This window comes from Artemia sp. Qi Xiang Cuo, chromosome 18 (genome assembly GCF_049724085.1).
Source record: "Artemia sp. Qi Xiang Cuo chromosome 18, ASM4972408v1, whole genome shotgun sequence".
Taxonomy (NCBI): Eukaryota; Metazoa; Arthropoda; class Branchiopoda; order Anostraca; family Artemiidae; genus Artemia; species Artemia sp. Qi Xiang Cuo.
This window is the reverse complement of record NC_142811.1, coordinates 34618248-34643621: the sequence shown is the minus strand read 5'-3', so window position 1 is coordinate 34643621 and position 25374 is coordinate 34618248. Positions and strand designations below refer to the sequence as shown.

Below are 25374 nucleotides of genomic sequence, written 5' to 3'. Positions count from 1 at the left end.
TAATTTTCTCAACTTTAATATTTGCGTATGTTGTTTCCGTTTAAGTCTTCAAAGAAAATTTGATAATTTTTTTTAAGTATAATGAAGTTATCACTCTTTTTAGGTGCTGTTTTTTCTTGTTTATTATTAACAACAGCGATATTAGCCTGCAGGATTTTTCCTAAGGAAAACGGAGCGACGTGTTTTTGAAGGGGTTTGATGAATATTTTTCACAACAGTAGTTTAAGCCTCATTATACGAAAATTATTTGCAATTATGAATGCAATCATGAAATTATTGGAGCCTGATTCTGGTCCTTTCCCTGACGTATGTGTCTAATTTGAAAAGAGTGATGTCGCGTGAAAATAATATAAGATAAATATAATCCCAAAAACAATATAAGATCTTTCAATAACAACCAGGGAAACCCATCGGGTTGTATATGAGGGTTATTTTCGTCACAAACAACCCTGAATGAGCAAAACATAAAACTGGAAAAGCAAAATATTCAAGCGAAGCAAGCAAATTGCTTCTATAGTAGTAATTTTTAGCAATTACTAAATTCATCCCAATTCAACGTAATATAAACTCCCAAAGAAGAAAATTTGCTTGGATAATCCAAAGATAAGCTTGAAAAACGAGGCTGTATGAGCTTAAGTGTGTACAGTAAGCTGTTTTGCAGATTCATAGTTAAAAATATTTAGATTGGCTCAGTTGAACTCTTTCAATTAAAAGAATGATGGAAAAGTAAGAAAGGCAAAAATGAAGATTACCAAATAATTATTTATATACCGTACTTGAAACTTGGTAAAAAAAAACGTCTGTATTGACAATTAACTGCCACAATTTTGCATGTAAGGGAGTCTGTGTATCGAGCCCCTTAGATATGACCTTTGGCCCATATACGCATTCACCTCGAAAATTTAAGTAGACGAAATTACCCTTTCTCCTTTAGGTCCACGAGGTCCCATCATTCCTGTTTCTCCTTTGTCACCTTTAGGTCCTTCTATACCTTCGGGACCTTCCATCCCTGGTAGACCTTGAAGTCCTATTGGTCCAGGTGGACCAGGTGGGCCCTAGAAAAAAATCAACTATGTTAGTTTCTAATCGAACAATTTGAGAGTAGCTCCCTTTATTTAAATTAGAGTAGGTTATATACAAAATATATTTGGCAATTGAAGTGTCACCCTCTTTGAAGTGTTGTGCTGTCATTTTTGTGAACTGTAACCTTTAGGCCTATAGTTATTTATCGTTTATCAATATATTTAGTGTAAAAAAAATATGTCACTTAAAATATATATATTCAAATTGAAATAATACATCACTAACAATGTTGAAGCGAAAATAGAGTACTTAAAATGAGTTTAAGCTGTTGTTTCAATCACTCAAATATAAGTAATAATAATAATAATTAAAAAAAATAAATCCAGTATTTTAAATAAAAATGTTTAAAATGAAATTGAAGCACACAATTTATGCATTCCTGTCCAAACGTGTTGAAAGGACAGAAGAAAGGACTAATTAAAATTATCTTGAAAAGGTTCCTTTAAAGTGGCTGAGCCAATATTAATAATTAAACGTGTGTGAGTTCTCTTTGTTAGACTCTTGATGGTGCTTGATAGACCTGTGATGTAACTAAGAAATTCAGATTTATTCTAATAGATGACCTGAACTTTCCATACTTACTTAGGTTTATCTGTGTTATTGCTAGTTGTAACTTTTGTAGCTCTCTTTAAAGTCTTGGGATGGCCCTGTATGGTGTCTTTTATGATTTATGAATGTCTTTTATGCATTTTGCAATTTTCATAGTTCAATAAATCTAAAATAATATGAAATGTTTTAAAAATGGAATGGATTTGCTGTTCTAAGCTTTCAGACAAAGTATAAAAAGTCAAATTCAGGCTCATGCAGTACTTCAAACAGCAGAATAAAATACAAACACTGTTAGCGGCGTTTCTATTCAATCCGGTAGGCGAGAAAGTAAAAGAAACCGACAAAAACAACTTCGGAGAGTTCTTTGTTTAGAACATGTAAATCCCTGGCGCAAATAAGAAACTCATCTTTGTTCTAACATCTGTGCTGAAATTGCTATTCATGACCGAGATCTGCTCTAGATTTTCTATTTATTGAAGGAGGGAAATATGACATCTGTGTATACAACCTAAGGTTTTCTGACGCATAAGAGATAACGTTGACGAGATCGTAGAATGATCTGTCATTGTAATTTTGACAAACTTATTAAAGATTCAAATTATAAATTGTTTTCTTGCGACAAAATAAACCTAAAACTTAAAAGGAAGAAGACGAATTCTTAATTCGTCCGCTGCGAGATAGGAAAATTTCGATGAGACAATTAAAGACACTATTTCTAAAAGTCTACAATAATTATAAATTTTAATTTGGCTCGTAGACAGGATGCCAAGAAGCACAGGGACACATAACCAAACTTAGGGGAGGCTTCCCATGAGCTTTAAAGGCTGCAAAAAATGCATTTCTTTTTAAATTTAACTATAATCTTGGACAGCTCAGTTGCTCTGTTTTATTGTCGTTAGTGACCATACCAGGCTCCTCCCTCCCAAAACAATATATACAATTTTCTACTGACGTGATTACAACTAATCAACTGCTAATGTTTCAAAAAGTGGAAAATTTGGTAGGATTACAAACATTGTTAAAAATAGTAACGAAAAGAATAATACTATGAAAATAGCCCAGTTTTTCAAGTTTTACCACTTATCGTTCCACTATTTATACAATTAATTGCAAAGAAATAAAACTTTTCTTCTGAAAATACAGAACTAAGTTGAAACTTTATTTTTTCAACATTTTTATATTTTTCTTTTCACTTGTTTCAAATGGAAAAGCAATGAGATCCAACAAATTACACAGATAAGTACGGTGTCGACAGTCCTGCTGGTCCTGACAATTTTTAGTTTTTAGTATTTGAAAAAGCTTTGGCAAGCAATGTACCTTTAGATGGATAGATAAATCTGTTCAACAATTATTCCAACGCTATAGTTAAACAATGGCTATCATCACCATAATACCCCGCAAGGCTTCAAGGCCTGGAAAGCAGGCAGAAAGAAAAGAATTACACAAATACTAGGAAAATAAAATTACAAACGGCCACCCACCACTCATTATCCGCTGAAAACCAAGCCACAGAAAAGTGCTATGCTCAAAAAGCAATATAAATATACCTTCCGAGCTTGACCCTGAGACATATAAAGCATAGGGAGATTAGAAAAAGAAAATATTCCGGAAATCAAAGATGTTTCATAATTTTCCTGAAGCTACTAAACATGTGCCACTTTTTAGCTGACCCAGGCAGAGTATTCCGGGCAGTACGAGAGGCAGAGTCAGGGGCAGAAGTACGACCTGACTGATGGAGTGGTATGTTGATAATCAGAGACAAGGCATGGACTAGCCCTGTAGGCCGTTGGAACATGGCCATATAGTTGAAGAAAAAGATCAGTAACATGATCTGTAATGTTCGACATTTTTTACAGTGTAACCTCTCGTCACCAGATTTTCAACAGATTTCTAAAATAGCTCAAATTTCTTTCCGTCACGACTTCTTTATGGCTAGAACTCGTTTATCAGAAAAGTTTGTAAAATTACAATACGAAAAATTTCGAAAGTTTTCTTCCTTGATTCTGTCCTGGCCCGGCCATTGAGAACCTATCTTCGAAAGTTCTTACACCGGAAGAAATCCATATCTTGTCTAAGGGACCGAAGTTTTGCTTGCCTCATCCACGAGTAAATTTCTCAGAGATAGTATCCAGTGTGGAGGCGGGTATATTTGGCTCAAGAGGTATTGTGGAAAATCCAGATGTACTTCAAGGGGAGGATGTTAGGAATCTTCTTGACTTCACTCCTTATTCCTCTAATTCAAAAACTCGGGAAACACAAATTCTGGGAAATTTAACAAAAGACCCAGACATCATTATCACCAGGGCTGACAAAGGGAATAAAATTGTTATCCTTGATAAAGTCTCATATAACAAAAAAGTTACGGATATTTTGTCCGACACTCACACTTATAAACGTATAGAGTCAGACCCCACCGACAAGTTCACCCGTGAAGTACGAAAAGAGCAGGGAATTTTACAAAAAGAAAGACTCGTTACTCCACAAATTTACAAAATGTTTTACCCTAAAGGGTGCTCCGCTCCTAAATTCTATGGTCTCCCAAAAATTCACAAAGATGGAGTTCCTGTGCACCCAATTGTGGCCTCTTATAGTTCGCCAGCTTCCAGACTGGGAAAATGGTTATCCACAATTTTTCGTCCTCTTATGTCGACGCAAGCTTCTGACATTAAAAATTCAGAACACCTTGTGGAAAAATTAAAAAACCTTGATATAAAAAAAGACACAATTTTGGCCAGTTTTGATGCCATTTCAATGTATACATCATGTGATATAAAAAAATGTGAATTTGCTCTTCAAAAGAAACTAGAAGATAATATTGACCGGATGGATTACAAAACATTGGAAATTGAAACCATTATGCGACTTGTTCGCCTTTGCAATAGATATTCCTTATATTTTCGGTACAACAATCAATTTTTCACCCAAACAAATGGCCTCCCAATGGGTACGAGCCTTTCACCTTTTTTGGCCTCCGCTTTGAATACTTTTCCTCTGAAACACCGGTTCTGGGGCCGGTTTGTCGATGATGGAATCACGGAGAGATAGAACTTAACACTTTTTTACTTCATTTTAATAGCTTCGATTCCAACCTTCAGTTCACCATGGAACTGGAAGATAATCATAAACTGCCTTTTTTAGACGTCTTAATCTTCAACATATATCTCAGGCTTGAATATTCGATTTATAGAAAACCTACACATAATGATAGGTATTTGCATTTCTCTTCCAACCACCCTCCTTGTGTAAAAAGAGGAGTAGTCATATCTTTAGTTGATCAAGTCATAAGAATTTGTTCAAAGGCTCATATAGTCCCAGAATTAAATTATCTGAAGGACATTTTGTTTTGCAATGGATATCCCATCAAGTTACTGGAATCCATCATCGGAAAAAAGACAAAAAAAGGCAGAAAAAGATTCATCATCTGAACAACCTCCAACGGATATCATCCCTTTAGTAGGTGATAAGAAAGTTTTTACTGTTTTGCCCTATTTTCCTAAATTAGGTGACAAATTACAAAGAATTCTTAAAAAACATAAATTAAATGTCACCTTCAAAAATTCTAATAAAATCAAGAACTATTTTAACAGCGGTAAAGATAAAACGAGCCCTATTTTGGGCAGTGGTGTTTATAGGGTTCCATGTTCTTGCGGCTGTTTCTATGTAGGAAGAACCCATCAGCAATTGGGGGAGAGATTGTTGGAACACAGGTCATCAATCGACAAAGCTATGGAGCTATGCCAAAGGCGTGAGACTTTTGATTCTGCCTTGGCTCAGCATGTGTATGACAATCCGCACCATTTCTTTTTATTCGATATCACCTCCATTATTGCCCCTGTTAAAGGTCTCATCCAAGTTTTCAGGGAGGCAGTTGAGATAAAAAAGTACATTCACCGAAAGGTTGCTCTCAATAGAGACACGGGAGAAACCTATTTAAGCCCCATTTATAATGAACTAATTAATTCTGATTGTTTTTACTTAAATATTTTTAAAAAATCACATTTTGCAACCTAACCTAATCTGTGATGATGTTTTACCAGGAAAGCGTTTAGCTTTTAAAAATGCTCTGTATAAATTAAAAAATTGAATTCCCATTCAGTACTGTATTTTTTCATTCAGTTACCCTTTCACCGTTCCATGGAGAGGGTCTTCAAATTTAGTTGTGCTTTGTTTTAAGGTTTGAAATTTTTTTATAGTATCCTTGGATTTTTATTAGTAATTTTACTGTTATTACTTTGCACTGAGGACAGTCAAGCGGAGGTCTTGACCGAAATATTTGCATTTTAGTCCATATTTTTCACTGGCTTGTATAATCCTCGTTTTTCTCTTTTTTTGCTATTGTTTCGTTTTATCATGTCTCAAGTGGAAAAGCTAGGGCTAGTGGCCTACCAGAACTTTTTAGAGTGGCGTTAAATGGCTCCTTTGAAAGCTATTGCTCATATCTACGTGGTATTTATCAATTTTACCATCTGTAAGCGTGATATAGGACTAAAAACAATACTTTTGGCGTCACTTCTTAAGTGGTAAAGCTTGGAAGTATAAAACTGTATCTTTATTGTAATAATTATGGTCCAAAACCCTCAACTGGAGGTTTGCATGAACACCTCCCGTAATTTCCAAGCCCCCTTAATAAGCCACGCAATTGAGGTACAAACACCAATATATCAAATTAGATTATTAGAGGCGTGGTTCGGTCAGTACAGCATTTGACTTCAAATTAGTGTCTTGCTTTCGATTCCTGCTTCTTCTTCTTTTTCAATCATTGTTTTTTCCCTTCTATATGATCATTTTCAGATAATTTCACTGTTTTTGTAAATGTGATGCACCTACTTTTTAAACCATGTCCCAGGAAGGTATTTTGTCAAGCATTTTGATTCAAAACGGAATAGAGGTTATCCGGTTCATAGTTTGCGACAACATTCTTAGTATATCACTAAATCCATACCAAAAAAGAATGGCGTAATTTTGTCAAAATCCTGTGGGGAGGGGGGGGGGCAAAGTTGGAGCCAATTTTCGCATATCAAGTGAAAATGACAGAGATAACCGAAAAACGAGCTATATAGTAATAAAAAAGGTAAATATGTACTAAAGAAAACTGACCTGTTTCAGTGGAAGCTTGAATTATGCAGGCTTATTTTAGTTTTGACAATATTTTTGGAGAAACTAAATTTCAGCAGGGGGGGGGGCAAACTGGGGTCTGGGTAAAAACTGAGGTCTGAGAGGGGCAGTTTCCCCTCTGCCCGTAACAACTTACACCCCTTACCCCAACCCCTTGCCATTTAGTGGTCGGAGAAGTGTAGGCATAATGGCCTCCCAATGGGTACGAGCCTTTCACCTTTTTTGGCCTCCGCTTTGAATACTTTTCCTCTGAAACACCAGTTCTGGGGCCGGTTTGTCGATGATGGAATCACGGAGAGATAGAACTTAACACTTTTATTACTTCATTTTAATAGCTTCGATTCCAACCTTCAGTTCACCATGGAACTGGAAGATAATCATAAACTGCCTTTTTTAGACGTCTTAATCTTCAACATATATCTCAGCCTTGAATATTCGATTTATAGAAAACCTACACATAATGATAGGTATTTGCATTTCTCTTCCAACCACTCTCCTTGTGTAAAAAGAGGAGTAGTCATATCTTTAGTTGATCAAGTCATAAGAATTTGTTCAAAGGCTCATATAATCCCAGAATTAAATTATCTGAAGGACATTTTGTTTTGCAATGGATATCCCATCAAGTTACTGGAATCCATCATCGGAAAAAAGACAAAAAAAGGCAGAAAAAGATTCATCATCTCCACAACCTCCAACGGATATCATCCCTTTAGTAGGTGATAAGAAAGTTTTTACTGTTTTGCCCTATTTTCCTAAATTAGGTGACAAATTACAAAGAATTCTTAAAAAACAACTTAAATGTCACCTTCAAAAATTCTAATAAAGTCCAGAGCTATCTTAACAGCGGTAAAGATAAAACGAGCCCCATTTTGGGCAGTGGTGTTAATAGAGTTCCATGATCTTGAGGCTGTTTCTATGTTGGAAGAACCCATCAGCAATTGGGGGAGAGATTGTTGGAACACAGGTCCTCAATCGACAAAGCTATGGAGCTATGCCAAACGCGTGAGACTTTTGATTCTGCCTTGGCTCAGCATGTGTATGACAATCCGCACCGTTTCGTTTTATTCGATATCACCTCCATTATTGCCCCTGTTAAAGGTCTCATCCAAGTTTTCAGGGAGGCAGTTGAGATAAAAAAGTACATTCACCGAAAGGTTGCTCTCAATAGAGACATGGGAGAAACCTATTTAAGCCCCATTTATAATGAACTAATCAATTCTTATCGTTTTTACGTAAATATTTAAAAAAAATCACGTTTTGCAACTTAACCTAATCTTTGATGATGTTTTACCTGGAAAGCGTTTAGCTTTTAAACATGCTCTGTATAAATTAAAAAATTGAATTCCCGTTCAGTACTGTATTTTTCCATTCAGTTACCCTTTCACCCTTCCATGGAGAGGGTCTTCAAATTTTAGTTGTGCTTTGTTTTAAGGTTTGAAATTTTTTTTATAGTATCCTTGGATTTTTATTAGTAATTTTAATGTTATTACCTTGCACTGAGGATGGTCAAGCGGAGATATTGACCGAAATATTTGTATTTAGTCCATAGTTTTCACTGGCTTGTATAATCCTCGTTTTTCTCTTTTTTTGCTATTGTTTCGTTTTATCATGTCTCAAGTGGAAAAGCTAGGGCTAGTGGCCTACCAGAACTTTTTAGAGTGGCGTTAAATGGCTCCTTTGAAAGCTATTGCTCATATCTACGTGGTATTTATCAATTTTACCATCTGTAAGCGTGATATAGGACTAAAAAACAATACTTTTGGCGTCACTTCTTAAGTGGTAAAGCTTGGAAGTATAAAACTGTATCTTTATTGTAATAATTATGGTCCAAAACCCTCAACTGGAGGTTTGCATGAACACCTCCCGTAATTTCCAAGCCCCTTAATAAGCCACGCAATTGAGGTACAAACACCAATATATCAAATTAGATTATTAGAGGCGTGGTTCGGTCAGTACAGCATTTGACTTCAAATTAGTGTCTTGCTTTCGATTCCTGCTTCTTCTTCTTTTTCAATCATTGTTTTTTCCCTTCTATATGATCATTTTCAGATAATTTCACTGTTTTTGTAAATGTGATGCACCTACTTTTTAAAGCATGTCCCAGGAAGGTATTTTGTCAAGCATTTTGATTCAAAACGGAATAGAGGTTATCCGGTTCATAGTTTGCGACAACATTCTCAGTATATCACTAAATCCATACCAAAAAAGAATGGCGTAATTTTGTCAAAATCCTGTGGGGAGGGGGGGGGGCAAAGTTGGAGCCAATTTTCGCATATCAAGTGAAAATGACAGAGATAACCGAAAAACGAGCTATATAGTAATAAAAATGGTAAATATGTACTAAAGAAAACTGACCTGTTTCAGTGGAAGCTTGAATTATGCAGGCTTATTTTAGTTTTGACAATATTTTTGGAGAAACTAAATTTCAGCCGGGGGGGTGGGCAAACTGGGGTCTGGGTAAAAACTGAGGTCTGAGAGGGGCAGTTTCCCCTCTGCCCGTAACAACTTACACCCCTTACCCCAACCCCTTGCCATTTAGTGGTCGGAGAAGTGTAGGCATGTGGTTCTGGAACTACTAAAAGTTGTATATTAAAAGAAGGATTACTTATTATTATACTTACTTATTCAAATTATTTACTTGACGATTCCAACGTAATATTATTTCCATACGTAAGACTGTGCATCCAAAGAGGAAGAAATACAAATGAAAACAGTTCTGTAGGAGAAATTAGGTAATTCTTCCCAAAATGTTTTAAATAAAAACAAGCTTAGTTTATAATACAATTTATCGTACTTAAACAAGAAATGATCTTTTTTTTAAATTTCGATTCATTTCTAAGTAACGAGTGGTTTTTCTATATAAAGACAGGTAAAATAACTGCCTATGCCTAAATGCACATTTCTGTTGAGCTAGCAAAATTTTCAACAAGCATGTCGATATGCAAACCTGTCCGCTTAGTTAACCTTTTTGTCAATGCTACTCGCCTAGAGCTACTTTCTTAAGTGCAACTAAATTTAATTTTTTTTAAACAAAGAATTAAAGATCTGTTTCTTCTTTTTCTTAAAAAGTTACAAAAAGAAACTACACTATGTTTTGATTTTTCTTTCTACTCTAAACTTATTTTTTCCTTTAATTCTTGCACGGCTTCTTCGTTCAGTTCCTTATTAAAGGTCCTAGTTTTATAAGCGCTAGTTTTCTATAATCCTACAAACATAGGGAAATATCATCAGTTGGTTTATTTGCACTAGTTTTATTGATCTATGTTAGATAGTCTGTGAAGCAACAATTTTTGTTCGTTTTAAGTTTCAACTTCGCTCTTTACTTCCCTCAAAAAAACTTTGTTTAAAAAAAAAAAAAAAATTAAGAAAGTTAAGAGCAAGTCTGAGGAATTCAAGAGAAATAAACTCGGAGAAAATCAGCAAGCTTGACTTAGCAATATCTAGGGCCAGGCAATTAGCGTCGGACCGTAGAATTACTCTCTGAAACATAATAATTTCACACGAATCTTAGGCTCCGTTCTGACAACAGTGTCAATAGTACTGTTGTCAGTGAAACAACTAATGCCCTCATCTATTGAAGAAGTACGGAAAATTTAGGAAAGATGTTTTTGGGGACCAGGAAAGAATTTGGGTAAAATAAATGACAGCAAACTGTGAGTTTTGATTCATAAACGCAACAATAAGATCATTGACATAAATTAAGAACAGAACTGGCCCTATAGCCTGGCACGGTGAACGAAAAGAGAATTCAGTAAAAATAACCCTTTCAGACAAGTAGCAGTCAAACCAAGCGCTAGCATCCCTTGCTATACCCTAACAAGATACGAAATGTTTCGTTATTCAACGAAACGAAGGCTTTTCAGGCGTCCAAATATATAGTGGCTGGAATCAAACCAGAATCAAAAGTCAAATGCAGAAAATTTCAAAGAATAGAACAAACATGTCCTTGAGTGTTTATCTCGAAAGCCCTACTGAAATCCACAAACAAAATTTTTACTTCTAAAAAGACAAGTACAGTGCGAAGCAGACCAAAAGTTAAAAAACGTGTTTTGAAAAAAACTACCTAGTGAAAAAAAATTCCATCTGACACTGACTCAGGAACGTTAACTATTATTTCGGTTCGTCTTAAAAGTTAAAGTTTATTGCGAAAAAAAAGTTATGGTGATTTCGAAAAAAAGCCTCAAACCCCTCGAAAATGGCGTCAGATCAAAATGAAAAGTGTACCTTTGAAATCAACGTGGTCAAAACCTTGTACAGAAAAGTTACAGTCCCCCTCCCTGAACAACAAGTAAAATCAATTTTTTTCATCGGTAGCACTGATCTTTCTCCCGTTTTTTTTTTGTTGTTTTTTTTTCTCTTTTTTTCAACAGGTCTAGCGGGCTACCAGAACATCATAAAGAGATTCTTAATGGCTCATTCAAAAGCTATTTCTCATATCTACGCGCTTTTTATAAATTTTGCCATCTGCATGTGTCATATGGCACTAAAATGACACTTTTGTGCTATTTCTCAAGGGGTGGCACTAGCAGGCTACAAGAACATCATTGACAGATCTTTTATAGCTCATATAAAAGGTATTGCACATATCTACGTCTTTCATATAAATTCCACTATCATCAAGTTCAAATGGCACTAAAAACGGCACTTTTGGTGTCGTGTCTCAAGTAGAAAAGCTGCACTGTAAAAAAAATTTGATATCCAACAAAATGTTTTGCTCGAATTCAAACAAGTTAAAAAAAAAAATCCGATTTTTCTATTGGAATTGTGACTTGCTTATTGAATTCAAACAAGCCACAAAAAAAATCAAATTTTTCTGTTGGAATTGTGACTTGGTTATTGAATTCCAACAAATTATTGAAATTATTAAGATTTATGTGCTTTTCAGCAAAAAAAAATGTAATTTTCACTGTAAATAGGTTATATCAATCAACACGGTTTGAACTTCAACAATAGTTTGAAGTTTCTTAACTATCATTTTAATTTTGACTATAGGACCATTGAAAGTATTATGTTCAGTATAAGTTCAATTAAAATATTTGAATTATGGCAGAAAAAGGGGAATGCTAATTGAATTTTGAGTATAAAAAGATAATTATAAGAATAAGGAAATATATTTTTACTTTGAAATAAGTTGAGCTTTCTAGTCTGCCAAATGAACACCCAGAAATTTATGTACAAAAATCATCTTTTAACTTTTACAATCGCTTTTTTAAATGCATATTCTTGTGAGTTTCTGTACGTAGAAAATTTCTTAAGATGCTACCCTAACCTTAACAGTACTAACGATGAAAATATATTGCTTTCTTAATTCAATTTTATCTAATTAAGAACGGTAATCCTATTGTAGGAACGACTTATGTTTTTGGGATGTATTTGATTTTTGCTATGAGACTCAAAAAGCGTTTCAAAAAAAAATTCTTCCCTGAATTTGCCATAAATTTGCTGCTTACGCTGAATGACCAAGTAAGCAAATATATCGAAGGAAAGAAGACGCCTGTAAGGGTATTTCAGTGCTTTACGTACGCGTAAAGGAACCAAAAGCTTCCCTAAAAAGAGAATTTTCTAAAATGGTGCAAATTTCAACTGGACTAGGAAATACTACAATTTAATAGCATGAATCATGCTTCAAAAACTCCGGTTTGCTACAGGATTAATTAAAAAATAAGACGTTAGCCTATTATATAATCAAACAGTTCATAGTGTTAAACTGTAATTAAGGAGCGACTCAGCTAAAATGTAACCGAAACTCAAAAATGGAATTTTGAAAACAATTGATAAGAATTGGGTTTTTATGCAGATTGCAAATATATAAATTTCATTACGTTTAATATCTACCCACCAAAGGCTCCAAGCCTCAGAAGAAAAAAGGATTTTGATGGATTAAGAGATTTTGATAACAGGGAGCCTGATTTTCGAAAAAGGGAGAAACACACCCCGCCCCCCAAAAAGTCAATAAATCTTAATGTAAATCAGACCTTCAGATTCAGCGCATCATAAAATGTTATTGTGGGGGTTATGATCTCCTATCTGCACAAATGTGGAATTGTATGTTTTTGCCAGAAGACTGATAACGGATGCGTTTCTATTTTTTTTTTTTTTTCTAGTGTCCTTTTTAAGAGACCATAGAGATTGGAGGGCAACTAAACCTCCTCCCAAGACCTAATTTGTCTCTTATTTTGTTTTCGAATGTTATGATTTAAGATCAATTTGACAAAAAAAAAAATCATCTCCTTCAACTATCTACAAACGTATAATGCAGAAGTAGATTTAATGTAAATTTAATTAGATTTATACCTTTAAACGACGAAGCGACGATTTTGCCTAGGGGGCATTCAGACAGATCAGAGAGAGAAGACAGTCTGATTGTGATGGTAAGTATTCAGTTTAGTTTATTAATATTAAATAGCTTGTGTCTTTATTTTTCCCAAAATGTTTAAGATAGTATATTTTTATAAATAAAAGAAAGTTCGGTAAAATTCTACAGTACTGTTCTTTTAGCTTTAAACCAGGCAATAAGTGAAGTTTGTTTAATTGTAATTAAATAAAACAAAATAGGATAAAAATTTAATAGTTTAGAAAACAAATTTGTTTATATATTTGCACATTAGGGGGTGGGGGGTAAAGCATAGCATATATTAAATATGTAACCTAACCTAAGTACCCTTTTTCCCCCTAAACCCCAAAAAACCAAAGTTTAAATATTGTAAACGCAATTCGAAACCACTGTTTGCAATCCAATTCTCCGTTGAAAGAACCTGCTTGACAAGTTTCTTTTATCATTTATCTTGCGTGGCTTACAGCTAATAGAACAGTACCAATTCTACTTTAGCTACTTTTGGCTATCTTGGAGAGGGGTTAAGTCAGGAAGTGAAACTTTCACGGATGGGTCTACATGCTAAAGTATGGGTACTTATGCACTATCTGGAACACACGCAAAAAAAGAAGTTTGGTTGATGCTAATGAAGTAAAACAAAATAGGATAAAAATATAATAGTTTAGAAACAAATTCCAGCTATATATTTGCACATTAGGGGGTGGGGTTAAAGCATAGCATATATTAAATACCTAACCAAACCTAGTTACCTTTTTTCCCCTAAACCCCAAAAAAGAATAGTATAAATATTGTAAACCCAATAACAAACCACCCTTTACAATCTATTTCTCTATTGAAAGAAACCCACATCTTCCCTATATAATATGGCGCGTGTGTTCCAGATAGTACATAAGTACCATAGTATGTCCCGGGAAGGTATTTTGAAGTTCCTACCTCCACTCCTTCTCCCTCTAGAGGCTCCTTAAATTTGCCTACATGACTTATTGAAATTTTGACAAAACAACATTTTACCTTAGTTTTCAGTTATCAGTTTCTTTTTCTCAAGGTTTAGTTCCAAAAATGCAATTCATGTTATTTGAGTAGAATTTTAAGTCATATCAATGTTTTTTCTTCTTCAGAATTTAGGAAATTTATTAGCATATCTTTAAAACCTTACAAATTAGGAATAAGCAAAGTTGTGAAGCTGAAAACAATCTTGATTTACTTCATCTAAGCAAAAGATTTATTTTACAAGGTTTCAATTTTGTAACACACAGATTTTATGAGGCGGCGAACAAGAGATTTGATGGGATCTGATGAGTAAGGTCAAAGGTATTCACGAAAAAACAGGACTCGTGGCATTATTATTGCAACCATTCAGCTCTGGAGGTATAAAATAGGCGGAAGCCTTTCTTTTTATTTGTACCTCGATTTGATTTCATCTTCATTTCAGGTTCGTGTGTCACTGTTTTCCTGATTGGAAGATATTTCTTACTGAAGTGTCTTCTGTCGGCCTGCTACTACGCCCCTGATTTACTGATTTCCACCATGAAAAAATGCAGCCGTTAAGAGGTGTCATATTATCTAGGAGAAATTTTTTGTTGTAATTATCTGTTTTTCTAAAATAAATGAAATTTTTTATGGTATTTATTAATGCTTCAGAAAGAGGAAAGGGAAACTGAATCCTGAGAACAAGATATTAGACTGTAGACCTAGGAAATTGAGTAACGCTAGTGATGGAAATCCAATAAAAGAACGAGAAATCCAGCAAACAAGATGGAAATCCAATAAGGATCTTAAAATCCAACATGTCGTTTTGTCAACAAATTGAAAATTCAATTCGGGTATGGGAATTCAACATTTTGTTTCTCAACAAATTAGAAATTCAAAAATGACCATGGAATTCCAAAATGGCCTCCAATATTCAATTTTAGCTGTTGAAATTCCTTTTTTTTGTTGGTAAACATTACAAACAATTTTTGTTGAAATGATTTTTTTACAGTGTGGGGCTATTGGGCTAGCAGAACTTATAAAAGTGATGTTTAATGACTCATTTGAAAGCTATTGCTCTTATATACGTGTTTTTTTTTCAATTTTACATTCGTAAGTAGCGAAATAGCACTGAAAAAAAACTTGCGCCACTTCTTAAGTGGAAAAGCTCAGAGCTACGAAACAGGTATAATTGTGATAATTATATTCCAGAACCCTGAACTGGATGTTCACAAGGACCCCTCCCGGACAAACACCTCCCATGCCCCTTAGTAAGTTTAATAAATCGTCCGCACAACCGTAATCGACTGAAAAAATATCGGGCTACCACACCATCGTTGATAGATGTTTAATGGCTCAATTATAAGCTATTGCTTATATTTACTAGGTTTTTAAAACTTCTACCATCTATTAGATTTCACAGATTTTAATGTTAACTAATTTTTGAGGAGAATTTGCATTAAACTCTTTGTCATGGTTGAAGCATTAGCTGCAACCTAGTAAAGACCGAACCCCAGCGCATAGTAACTAAAGTTAAAAAATGTTAAAACGGTCGTTTTTTCTTCTTTATTCCAGACCAAGCGGGTTACTAGAATATCATAGAGAGATGCTTAAGAGCTCATGCAAAAGCTATTTCTCATATGTACATGGTTTATATAGATTCCGCCGTGTGCAAGTGCCATATGGCACGAAAAATACACTTTTTATGCCGTTTCTCGAGGCGTGGGGCTAGTGGGCTACCAGAACATCTTAGATAGATTTTTGATAGCTCATATAAAAAATATTGCTCATATTTACGTTCTTCCTATTATTTTCACCATCTGCAAGTTTCAAATAGCACTAAAAACGGCACTTTTGGTGCTATGTCTCAAAAGGAAAAGCTAGGGCGAGTGGGCTACTGAAACTTTTTAGAGTGATGCTTAATGGCTCATTTGAAAACTTTGGCACATATCTACGAGCTTTTTGTCAATTCTACCATTCGTAAGTGAGATATAGCACTGAAAACAACATTTTTGGTTCCTCTTCTTAAGTGGAAAATCTTGGAAGCATAAAACAGTATCATCCTAATAATTATGGTCCAAAACCCTTAACTGAAGGTTTGTAGGAACTCCTTTTGCAGCTTCCTCCTCCAGTCCCCCTTAATAGGCTACACAATTAAAGTCCTACAAACACCAATATATTAAATTACATCATAAGAGGCGTGGTTCTGTCATTACAGCGCTAAACTTCAAATTAGATTATCATGCATTCGATTCCAGCTTGGATTTTTTTTTTTTTTTTCAATCATGGTTTGTCCCTTTTTATGATTAAATTTAAAAAAAAAAAGTTTTTTTAACTGAAAGTAAGGAGCAACATTAAAACTTAAAACGAACACAAATTATTCCGTATATGAAAGGGGCTGTCCCCCCCCCCCTCAACGCCTCGCTCTTTACGCTTAATTTTTTTATTGTTTTAAAAAATAGAGTTGTGAGAAAGAGTGTAACTTTAGCGTAAAGAGCGAGGCGTTGAGGAGGGGACAGCCTCTTTTTTATACGGAATAATTTCTGTTCGTTTTAAGTTTTAATGTTGCTCCTTACTTTCAGCTAAAAAAACTTGTTTTTTTTTATTTAATTTTTGAACGTTTTTGAATTAATGGAGGTTTTGATTTTGGCTCACCGTACATGAATAATTAGAAAAAAATTTGTATATTAAATTTATGTTTATTTGGTTAAATGACTTTCTCGAAAGTTGTTTAATTTTATTTACGAACGTTTTTATTAGAAATAAATATAAATAACTTACGAATTAACTTACGTAACGAACTTCTATATCCATATATTTTTAATACGTAGATTAAGGGGTTCGCCTTCTAGTCAATACCTCGCTCTTTACGCTAAAGTTCGAATTTTGTTCCAATTCTGTAAAAATGACCCCTTAAGCACAAAGGCCCTTAATTAGAATAAATAGCTCTTATGAAAGTACTAAAAAATCTTTGGCTTAAAGAGCGAGGTATTGACTAGGGGGCGAACCCAATCATATACTTGATAGTTTCTGTTCGTTTTAAGTTTTGATGTTGCTCCTTACTTTCAGTTGAAAAACTTGTTCATTTTTTTATTTAATTTCTGATCGTTTTTTAAATAATGTTGGTAAATCCGGCGACTTTATTCATAGCAATGTCCCTTCCCCCATGAAAACTTCCTCCATGAAAAGATTCTCCCACATAACCCCTGACAACCCCCCCCCTACCAGAAAAAAATCCCCCTTGAAAACGTCTGTATACTTCCCACTAACCAATACTATATGTAAACAATGGGTAAACTTCATAACTTTCAGCCCTGCCTCCGGAGACTTTGGGGGATTAAGTCATCCTAAAAGACACATTTATTATATTTTTGACCACGCTGAACAAAGTCGCTATCTCAAAATTTTGATCGTGTGACTTTGGGGAAAAAATGAGCGTGGGAGGGGGCCTAGTTACCCTCCATTTTTTGTCACTTAAAATGGGCACTAGAACTTTTAATATCCGTTCGAAAGATGCCTCTCAGGATATTCTAGTACCACTTGGTCGATACGATCACCCCTGGGAAAAAAACAACAAAAAAACAAATAAACACGCATCCGTGATCTTTCTTCTGGCAAAAAATACAAAATCCCACATTTTTGCAGATAGGAGCTTGAAACTTCTACGTTTGAGTTCTCTGATACGCTGAATATGATGGTGTGATTTTCATTAAGGTTCTATACCTTGTAGGGGGTCTTTCCCTCTTTTTTCTAAAATCAGCCAAATTTTCTCAGGCGCGTAACTTGATTGGTAGGACTAAACATGATGAAATATGTATATTTGAAATCAGAAATAAAATTTGATTCTTTTGATGTATCTATTGATATTAAAATCCCGTTTTTTAGAGCTTCGGTTACTATTGAGCCGGGTCGCTCCTTACTTACAGTTCGTTACCACGAACTGTTTGATTACTTTTCAGATAATCCACTATTTTTGTAAGCGTGATGCGGTCATTTTTTAAGGCATACCCCGGGAAGGCAGATTTTAAACCTATTACTCATATCTACGGGCTTTTTATCAATTTTACCATCCAAAAGTGCCATATAGCACTAAAAACGGCACTTTTGGTACCACTTCTTAAGTGGAAGAGTTTGGAAGCATAAAACTGTACCATTGCAATAACTAGGTCTAAAGCCCTTAACTGGATGTTTATAAGATCCCCTCACATATACTCCCCCTCCAGACCCTCATAGTAAGTTTCATAAATCAACTAGTCATACTAAAAGTAAAAGATTATTGTGAAAGCAAATTAACAAAAACTAAAACTTTTCAACTAAACATCTACCAAAAATTAAGCTTGATTGATCAAAAGTTTTGAGTTAAACCTTCAAACTTCACTCTGTGATGATGCCTGTGTGCTAGTTTTAACGGCGGTAATTGAGGGGAAAGGACGTCCTTGCCCCCTTAGTTTTCACTCTTGCCTAGGTTTTTAAATCACCTTTTTTGGTCATTTCATTGGAAAAGGCACTTGTTTCATTTAAAAAAGTTGGGGAAACAACCGACAATGCACTTGGTGTCACGGTGCTATTGGTTGGAATAGTTGAAAAGCATTTAGGCATGATCTCCAGCCCTCAAGTAGACTCTTAAACAGCTTTCTTTTGTTACAGTAGCCTCCTTGCGTTATGTAGTAAGAATGTTAGTATTGAAGCCCTGGTTTGATTATGGGCATTCCAGGTAATATTGGTCAAGTAAGAGCAAGATGATGCTCATCGATACACAAACGTTCCTAAAAAACATATTTTGTTTTATAAAGTATGGATAATAAACTTTATTTTATAGACTAAAAGTTTTTCTTAGCTGTCAAGGTTGTTTGCAGTATTTTTTAGAGCCGTCTTGTTTCCCCTAGATCGGTGATAATTAGAAATTATATTGAAAATTAGTTTTCAACTGAAACTAAGAAGTGACATTAAAATTTAAAAATAGCATACATTATTCTGTATAAACATGGCAACGTTGTTTCTGCATTAAATTTTAATCAAAAACGAACAAAGATTAATTTAAAAAAACAAAGTTTATCCGAAGGAAGTAAAGAGCGAAGTTGAAACTTAAAACGGAAAAAAATGATTATTTCACAGCCTATCTAATATATATTAATAGAACTGGCACAAATAAACCAACCAATTATGTCTTCCTATGCTTTTATGATTATACAAAACTAGCCATTTACTGGGAACACGAAATAATATAGGAGTTTTGGTACAGTAGAAGCAAAACAATTAAGGATACTTTTTATAGAATCAAAATATTTTCAATCCCTTTTAGGATCAATCCCTTTTAAGATAAAGCAACAATCCATTTTAGGATTTTGCTTTATTTTGTTTAAGTTTAATTTGGTATCACTTCTGTACAATGGCTCAGTTCAATGACTGGCTCTTGTTTTGGTTCTGAAAAGGACATGTCATGATTACTTTGTACACAAGTTTGAAGTAAAGCCATCTTGATAGTATCAGGACTATAGACTAGCTTTAGAATTTGTATCATAGCTGGAAATTCACTCATGTATAGAGAGAAATAATTGTATTCCCAGAGTTCATATTATGTCTTATTTGATCTTCATTTCAAGTGGTACTAAAGCATATTTCTTACAATTTAAGACTGTATATTACCCACTATTGGTATTACAGCTGGTGAGAGCAAAACACTGCTTGATAAATCAATGCAGTATTTTTGTATGCTGTTCAATTACTTCGCGGTTATTAAAAAAAAATTAGTTTTACGCTTATGTTTTTAAGATAATTTTAATTGTATACTGAAAGTTACTCATGTCACAACTGGTGTAAGACTATGAAAAGCTTTATAGATTCGTTTAGTGTTGTCAGGCTACATACTCACTTTTGACTCTTAAAACAATAATCCTGTTTTTTATACTTGACTTTTGTAATGATAATGAACTTCGCCTACTAGTACCATGCCCTTCCCACGAATCGCAAATACCTACTTTCAATGCAAAAATACATAATAGTACACGTGGTATAGTAATGACGGTTGCACAAAGAATATGATCGACCCCGTCATTATTTCTAAATGCTGGAGATTATCACTGAAAAACTACAGGACTTAAATATCAGCAGAGCTCGGAAATACAGACCAAAGGCTTGTGTGCGCTGAAGTTCAGCTTCGCCTCCGAGCACAGTGATCGGAAAGATGGCTAGTCGCTGCAGATATTGGGACTAAGCATGGGCACAGTTCTGTTTTTCTGAAGAAACAGAAAAATAATAAATTTGGCTTGAATGAAACAGAACAGGCCAACAAAAAATCAGAAGACCTGTTCCTGCTTCTGTTCTGTTTTTTGGTAAAAACCGAAAACAGCTGTTTTCATTCAAAAACCAGCTGTTTTTCGAAAACTTAAAGGTTAATGAAAAAAATGTAAATGATGAGTTTTCGCTTATTATCAGAAAGTTAATTATAGTATCAGTTGTTCAAGCCTTAAAGCTTATCATTTAAAAATTGTGCTTTCCCCTTGTTTGAACATTGTCCGGGCTTACTGCTGCTTTTGCATGAGATACTCATTGATCAAAAATGCCTGTTCGCTCGGCACTTGTAGTAGTACGCTAAGATGCTTTAGAGCGGTTTCTGACAGCTCCGAAAAGATCTCTTCGTTTTTGTCTAGAAAATGGAAAGGTCTCCAATGTGAAAACATTAACTTTTTAGTCTCTCATTAACTTCTCGTCAAGACTGCCACTTGCCACTACTAGTACTTTTCTTTGGCGATGACTCTTTTTAGAAAACCCAGTGCAGTGTTTCGAATAATGGGGCGAAAAATTGTCTGTGCACGCAAATATCTCCATCCTTTTTTCTTTATGGCTGTTTTCGTCTATTTTCCCGTCCTTTTTTCCAAAAAAGCGCTTTTACGTTCATGCAGCATCTTCTCAAACTTCCCGGGAAATGCCCGGACGCTTCGAAAATAAAACAATTTTTGGCATGAAATTATGCAGTCAGCTCAAAGTCATTAGTGTTCAAGCAGAGCCCATAGTTGATTTGGGAGGGGGTTGTTTCTCCCTCCAGACCATGCTTTCCACTCCCCCCCCCCCCATCCTGATATTTGGACTTCGGAAGCCATCTTAAACAAAAGTACGAAAGAAGGAAGATAGTTAATTATTTTCTAGCAAATGTATGTCAAAAATTTTCAAAAAGAAAATTAATGATTTAAGGGTACTTCGCATATTTTTACGGCATTCGCGCTACAAAATATAGCTCTAGGCCCCCCACCAAATTTATTCTTAAGTAAATAAGTTAAGTGAAATTTCTCAAATTCCGAATTTCAAAGAAATTTAGACTCTTTGCTACATAATACTTTCTTTAAGGATTCTCTTCTCTTAAATAGGTTTTCAAAGGGATGCAAATATAAGGACAATTAAAGTTGTTGATAATTTATTTCGAAAATTTCCGTGGCTTTGCAGCAGAAAATAGTTTCTCCAACGCATGCACTTGCTCTATCATATACCACTTCAAACTTTTATTTTAAGAATAGGAGCGGGCACGCTTTTGAGTATGTAGGTACGTTTTCATGGTCCATTCCAAAAGGAAAAGGGGTAGTGACACTCTCGACTATGATTAAATAAAAAAACAAGTTTTTTAAACTGAAAGTAAGGAGCGACATTAAAACTTAAAACGAACAGAAATTATTCCGTATATGAAAGGGGCTGTCCCCTCCCTAACGCCTCGCTCCTTATGCTATGTTTTTGTACTTTTGAAAAACATAGAGTTGAGAGACAGAGTCAAACTTTAGCGTAAAGAGCGAGGCGTTGAGGAAGGGACAGCCCCTTTCATATACGGAATAATTTCTGTTCGTTTTAAGTTTTAATGTCGCTCCTTACTTTCAGTTTAAAAAACTTGTTTTTTCATTTAATTTCTGATCGTTTTTTAGTTAATGCAGCTTTTATTTTGGCTCACCGTCATTGAATAAGTAAACAAAATTTGCATAAGAATTTTACTTTTATTTTGCTAAATGGCTGTCTCTAAATTTGATTCTGACGTAATTTACAAATTAACCTACCTAACGAACTTCTATATTCGTATATTTTTCTTCTGGTAAAAAATAAAAAGTTTAAGATTTTTGCATCTATGAGCATGAAATCTATGATATTGGATTTTTTGATACGCTCAGTCGGACGGTGTTGATTCAATCAAAATTTTTTAATTTTTAGGGGATCTTTCATCTCTATATAAAAACTCTTTCCAACTCTCTTATGCTCGAAACATTTGATGAATACTACTAAACTTAATAAAATTCGCATATTAAGAATCGGTATTATCAACCCGTTCTTTTGATACATTTATTGACATCAAAATTCTGTTTTTAAAAGTTTTGATTACTTTTGAGCCGTATCGCTTGTTTTTTATTGTTTTGTTTATTACCTATATGTTATTACGTAAATGAGGGGGTTCTCCCCTTAGTCAATACCACACTCTTTACGTTAAAAGTTAAAAACAAATTTAATTCACAAACCCCTGAATCACAAAGGCCGTTTAATTAGAATAGATAGCTCTTTTGAAAGCACTAAAAAAAAAACTAGAGCGTAAAGAGCGAGGTATTGATTTGGGGGAGACCCCCTCATATACGTAATAACTTCTGTTTTTTTTAAGTTTTAATGTCGCTCCTTACTTTCAGTTAAAAAAACTTGTTTTTTTTAATTTAATTTCTGATCTTTTTTTAAATAATGCTGGGAAATCCGGCGCCCCCTTCATAGAAATGTCCCTTACCCCAAAGAAAAATCCTCCACGGAAAGATTCTCCCGAATAAACCCCTCCTCCAGCCCCCCCACACCAGAAAAAAATCCTTCCTGAAAAGGTCTATATACTTCCCAATAACCAATACAATATGTAAGAAATGGGCAAAGTTAATAACTTGCAGCCCTTCCCCTGGGAATCGTGGGGGATTAAGTCATCCTAAAAGATATATTTATTATATTTTCAACTATGCTGGACAAAATGGCTATCTCAAAATTTTAATTGGGTGACTTTGAGAAAAAAATGAGCGTGGGAGGGGGCCTAGTTGCCCTCCATTTTTTTGTCACTTAAAAAGAGCACTAGAACTTTTAATTTCCGTTCCAATGAGCCCTATTACGATATTCTAGGACCACTGGGTCACTACAATCACCCCTGGGGAAAAGAAAAAAAAACAAACAAATAAACACGCATCCGTGATCTTTCTTCTGGCAAAAAATGGGAAATTCTACATTTTTGTATATAGAAGCATGAAACCTCTACAGTAAAGTTCTATGATGCTCGGAATATCACGACGTGATTTTCACTGAGATTCTATAATTTTTAGGGGGTCTTTCCCCCTTTTTTCGAAAATCAGCCAAATTTTCTCAGGCACGTAACTTTTGATGGGTAAAATTAAACTTGATGAAACTTATATATTTGAAATCAAAATTAAAATCTGATTCTTTTGATGTATCTATTGGTATCAAAATTCCGTTTTTTAGAGATTCGGTTAGCATTGAGCCGGGTCGCTCTTTACTTACAGTTCGTTACCACGAACTGTTTGACTAACCATAATTACACAATCCAAGAATACTAATTTTATTTCTTAACCGACCCCAGCCCCCCTCCAGAATTTTTGGATCTACCAATATTTCAAAGGTATAATTTAAGAAAAGATGTACTCGTTACCCCATCCCCAGGATTCATATAAATTCGTACTACTGTATTTATGCAAATTAATAAAAAAAGGAAAAAGCTTATCGGAAAGCTCTATATCCGGGTTGCAGCTGTAGCTAGCAACCTAGAAAGAGTTATAAGAAAGAGTGTATTTTTAGTTATAAGAAAGAGTGCAAAGATTGAGGGACATGCGAACAATCCACAAATGACAACCTTTCATATATTGAAGGATCCAGATAAGCTGATTTTTGGAAAATATTAAATGCAAAATGAAGGCTCGTCACAAAGTACTTTTTTTAATTCTTTGAGGGGTGCAGCAATGAGACTATCGCTGGCTCTAGTATTACAAAAGAGCTCATGCCTATCTAAGACTATGTGTGCTCAACTGCCAATTGGATAGGTAAGAAGAACATACCATTACAGTGGTACTTTGCATGGGAGAAAGTACGATAATAGCAGCTTCTAGTACAGTCCAGCCATTAGACATAAGCAAGGGACTCCTAATAGAACTGTTACAAACGTCAAATGTAAAAACTATTTCCAGGCTACCTAAGTTTTTTGTAGACTCAATTTTCAATGTGCTATTCCATCGCACTTTCATGTCAAGAGGGATATGAGAACAGAGGCCACTCTCTTTACAACATCTTTTTAAGTTACCATGCTGGACAGTGGAAACAGCTAGTTTTCTAAACAATTTTCGCAGTTTTTTCAATGTTTGAGCAAGTGTAAAGTGACTTAGGATAGCCTATGCTGCAACATCGTTTTCTGACAGACCCCCAGCTCTCCAGTGTTCTTCTGCATTGCTTTTGCCACCCTCTTCCGTAGATACTGCATCAGAGTCTTAAGAAAAAGTATCATTACTTCCGGAGTTTTCAGAACAAGGAACAGAAAGGCCGTCTGAATAATTTTCACCAGTTGGATCGGCATCTTCGACTTTGTCAAAAGATTCCAAGCAATCTTCTTCAGGGATGTCATTGGCTAAGTTTTGAGTGGACCAAAGTCAAAGAGCGTCCGTAACAGATGAATGATGACAATTTTCAAAGCATGAAGTTCAGGAAAGTGCTCATAGTCTAGAGTCACAATGTGGAACATCTTACCTGTCAGTAAAAACTTCCTGATTGCAACGTAGATTGCTGGAAGGATGTTAGAAGTTGAATGAGAATGATTAAGCCTCTTGAAATGTGGAACACTCTGGTGCAACCTCTGCTCATTTTTCATCTTCCTTGGGTAACAGGCTGTGATACATTTAAAACCAGATCCTTTTGTAGACCAGCAGTCACAAGTCAACCTAGTCTTAGTGGCAGACCTTAAAGAATCCTTCTGTTTAAATTTTTTCTGGCAGCAACATTTATGTGATGATAGATGCTTTCCCAGGATGGTGCTTTCAAGCCCCCTGTTGATTTTTTAAATAAGCTGTTTCATATCTGGCTTATCAAACACAGAAAGTTGCAATTTGTCCTTAAACAGGGCTTTGCAGCAGAGCTTCGGTAGAGCAGCTTGTTTTGATCGATTGGAAGTAAAGAATGGGTGCTTGTCTCTGGACAGTATCTGTGAAACTTTGCTGCTCAATTTACTGAATAATGTACAGAAGGAAGCAAGCTGTTTTAGTGGAACTAAACTACACCTTTACTGCTCTAGTATTTACACACATACAGACACTCATCTGACTCCTAGGCCC

At 34.9% G+C, this 25374-nt stretch overlaps 1 protein-coding gene across 1 annotated transcript in view; it reads right to left on the bottom strand.

Annotated features, from left to right (window-relative positions):
- Col4a1 (Collagen type IV alpha 1) overlaps positions 1 to 25374 on the bottom strand; it is a 241450-nt gene that overhangs the window by 150728 nt on the left and 65348 nt on the right. The window contains exon 4 of the mRNA XM_089104421.1: positions 921 to 1055. Coding sequence (XP_088960547.1) covers positions 921 to 1055 — 135 coding nt within the window. The remainder of the gene's footprint in view (positions 1 to 920; positions 1056 to 25374) is intronic.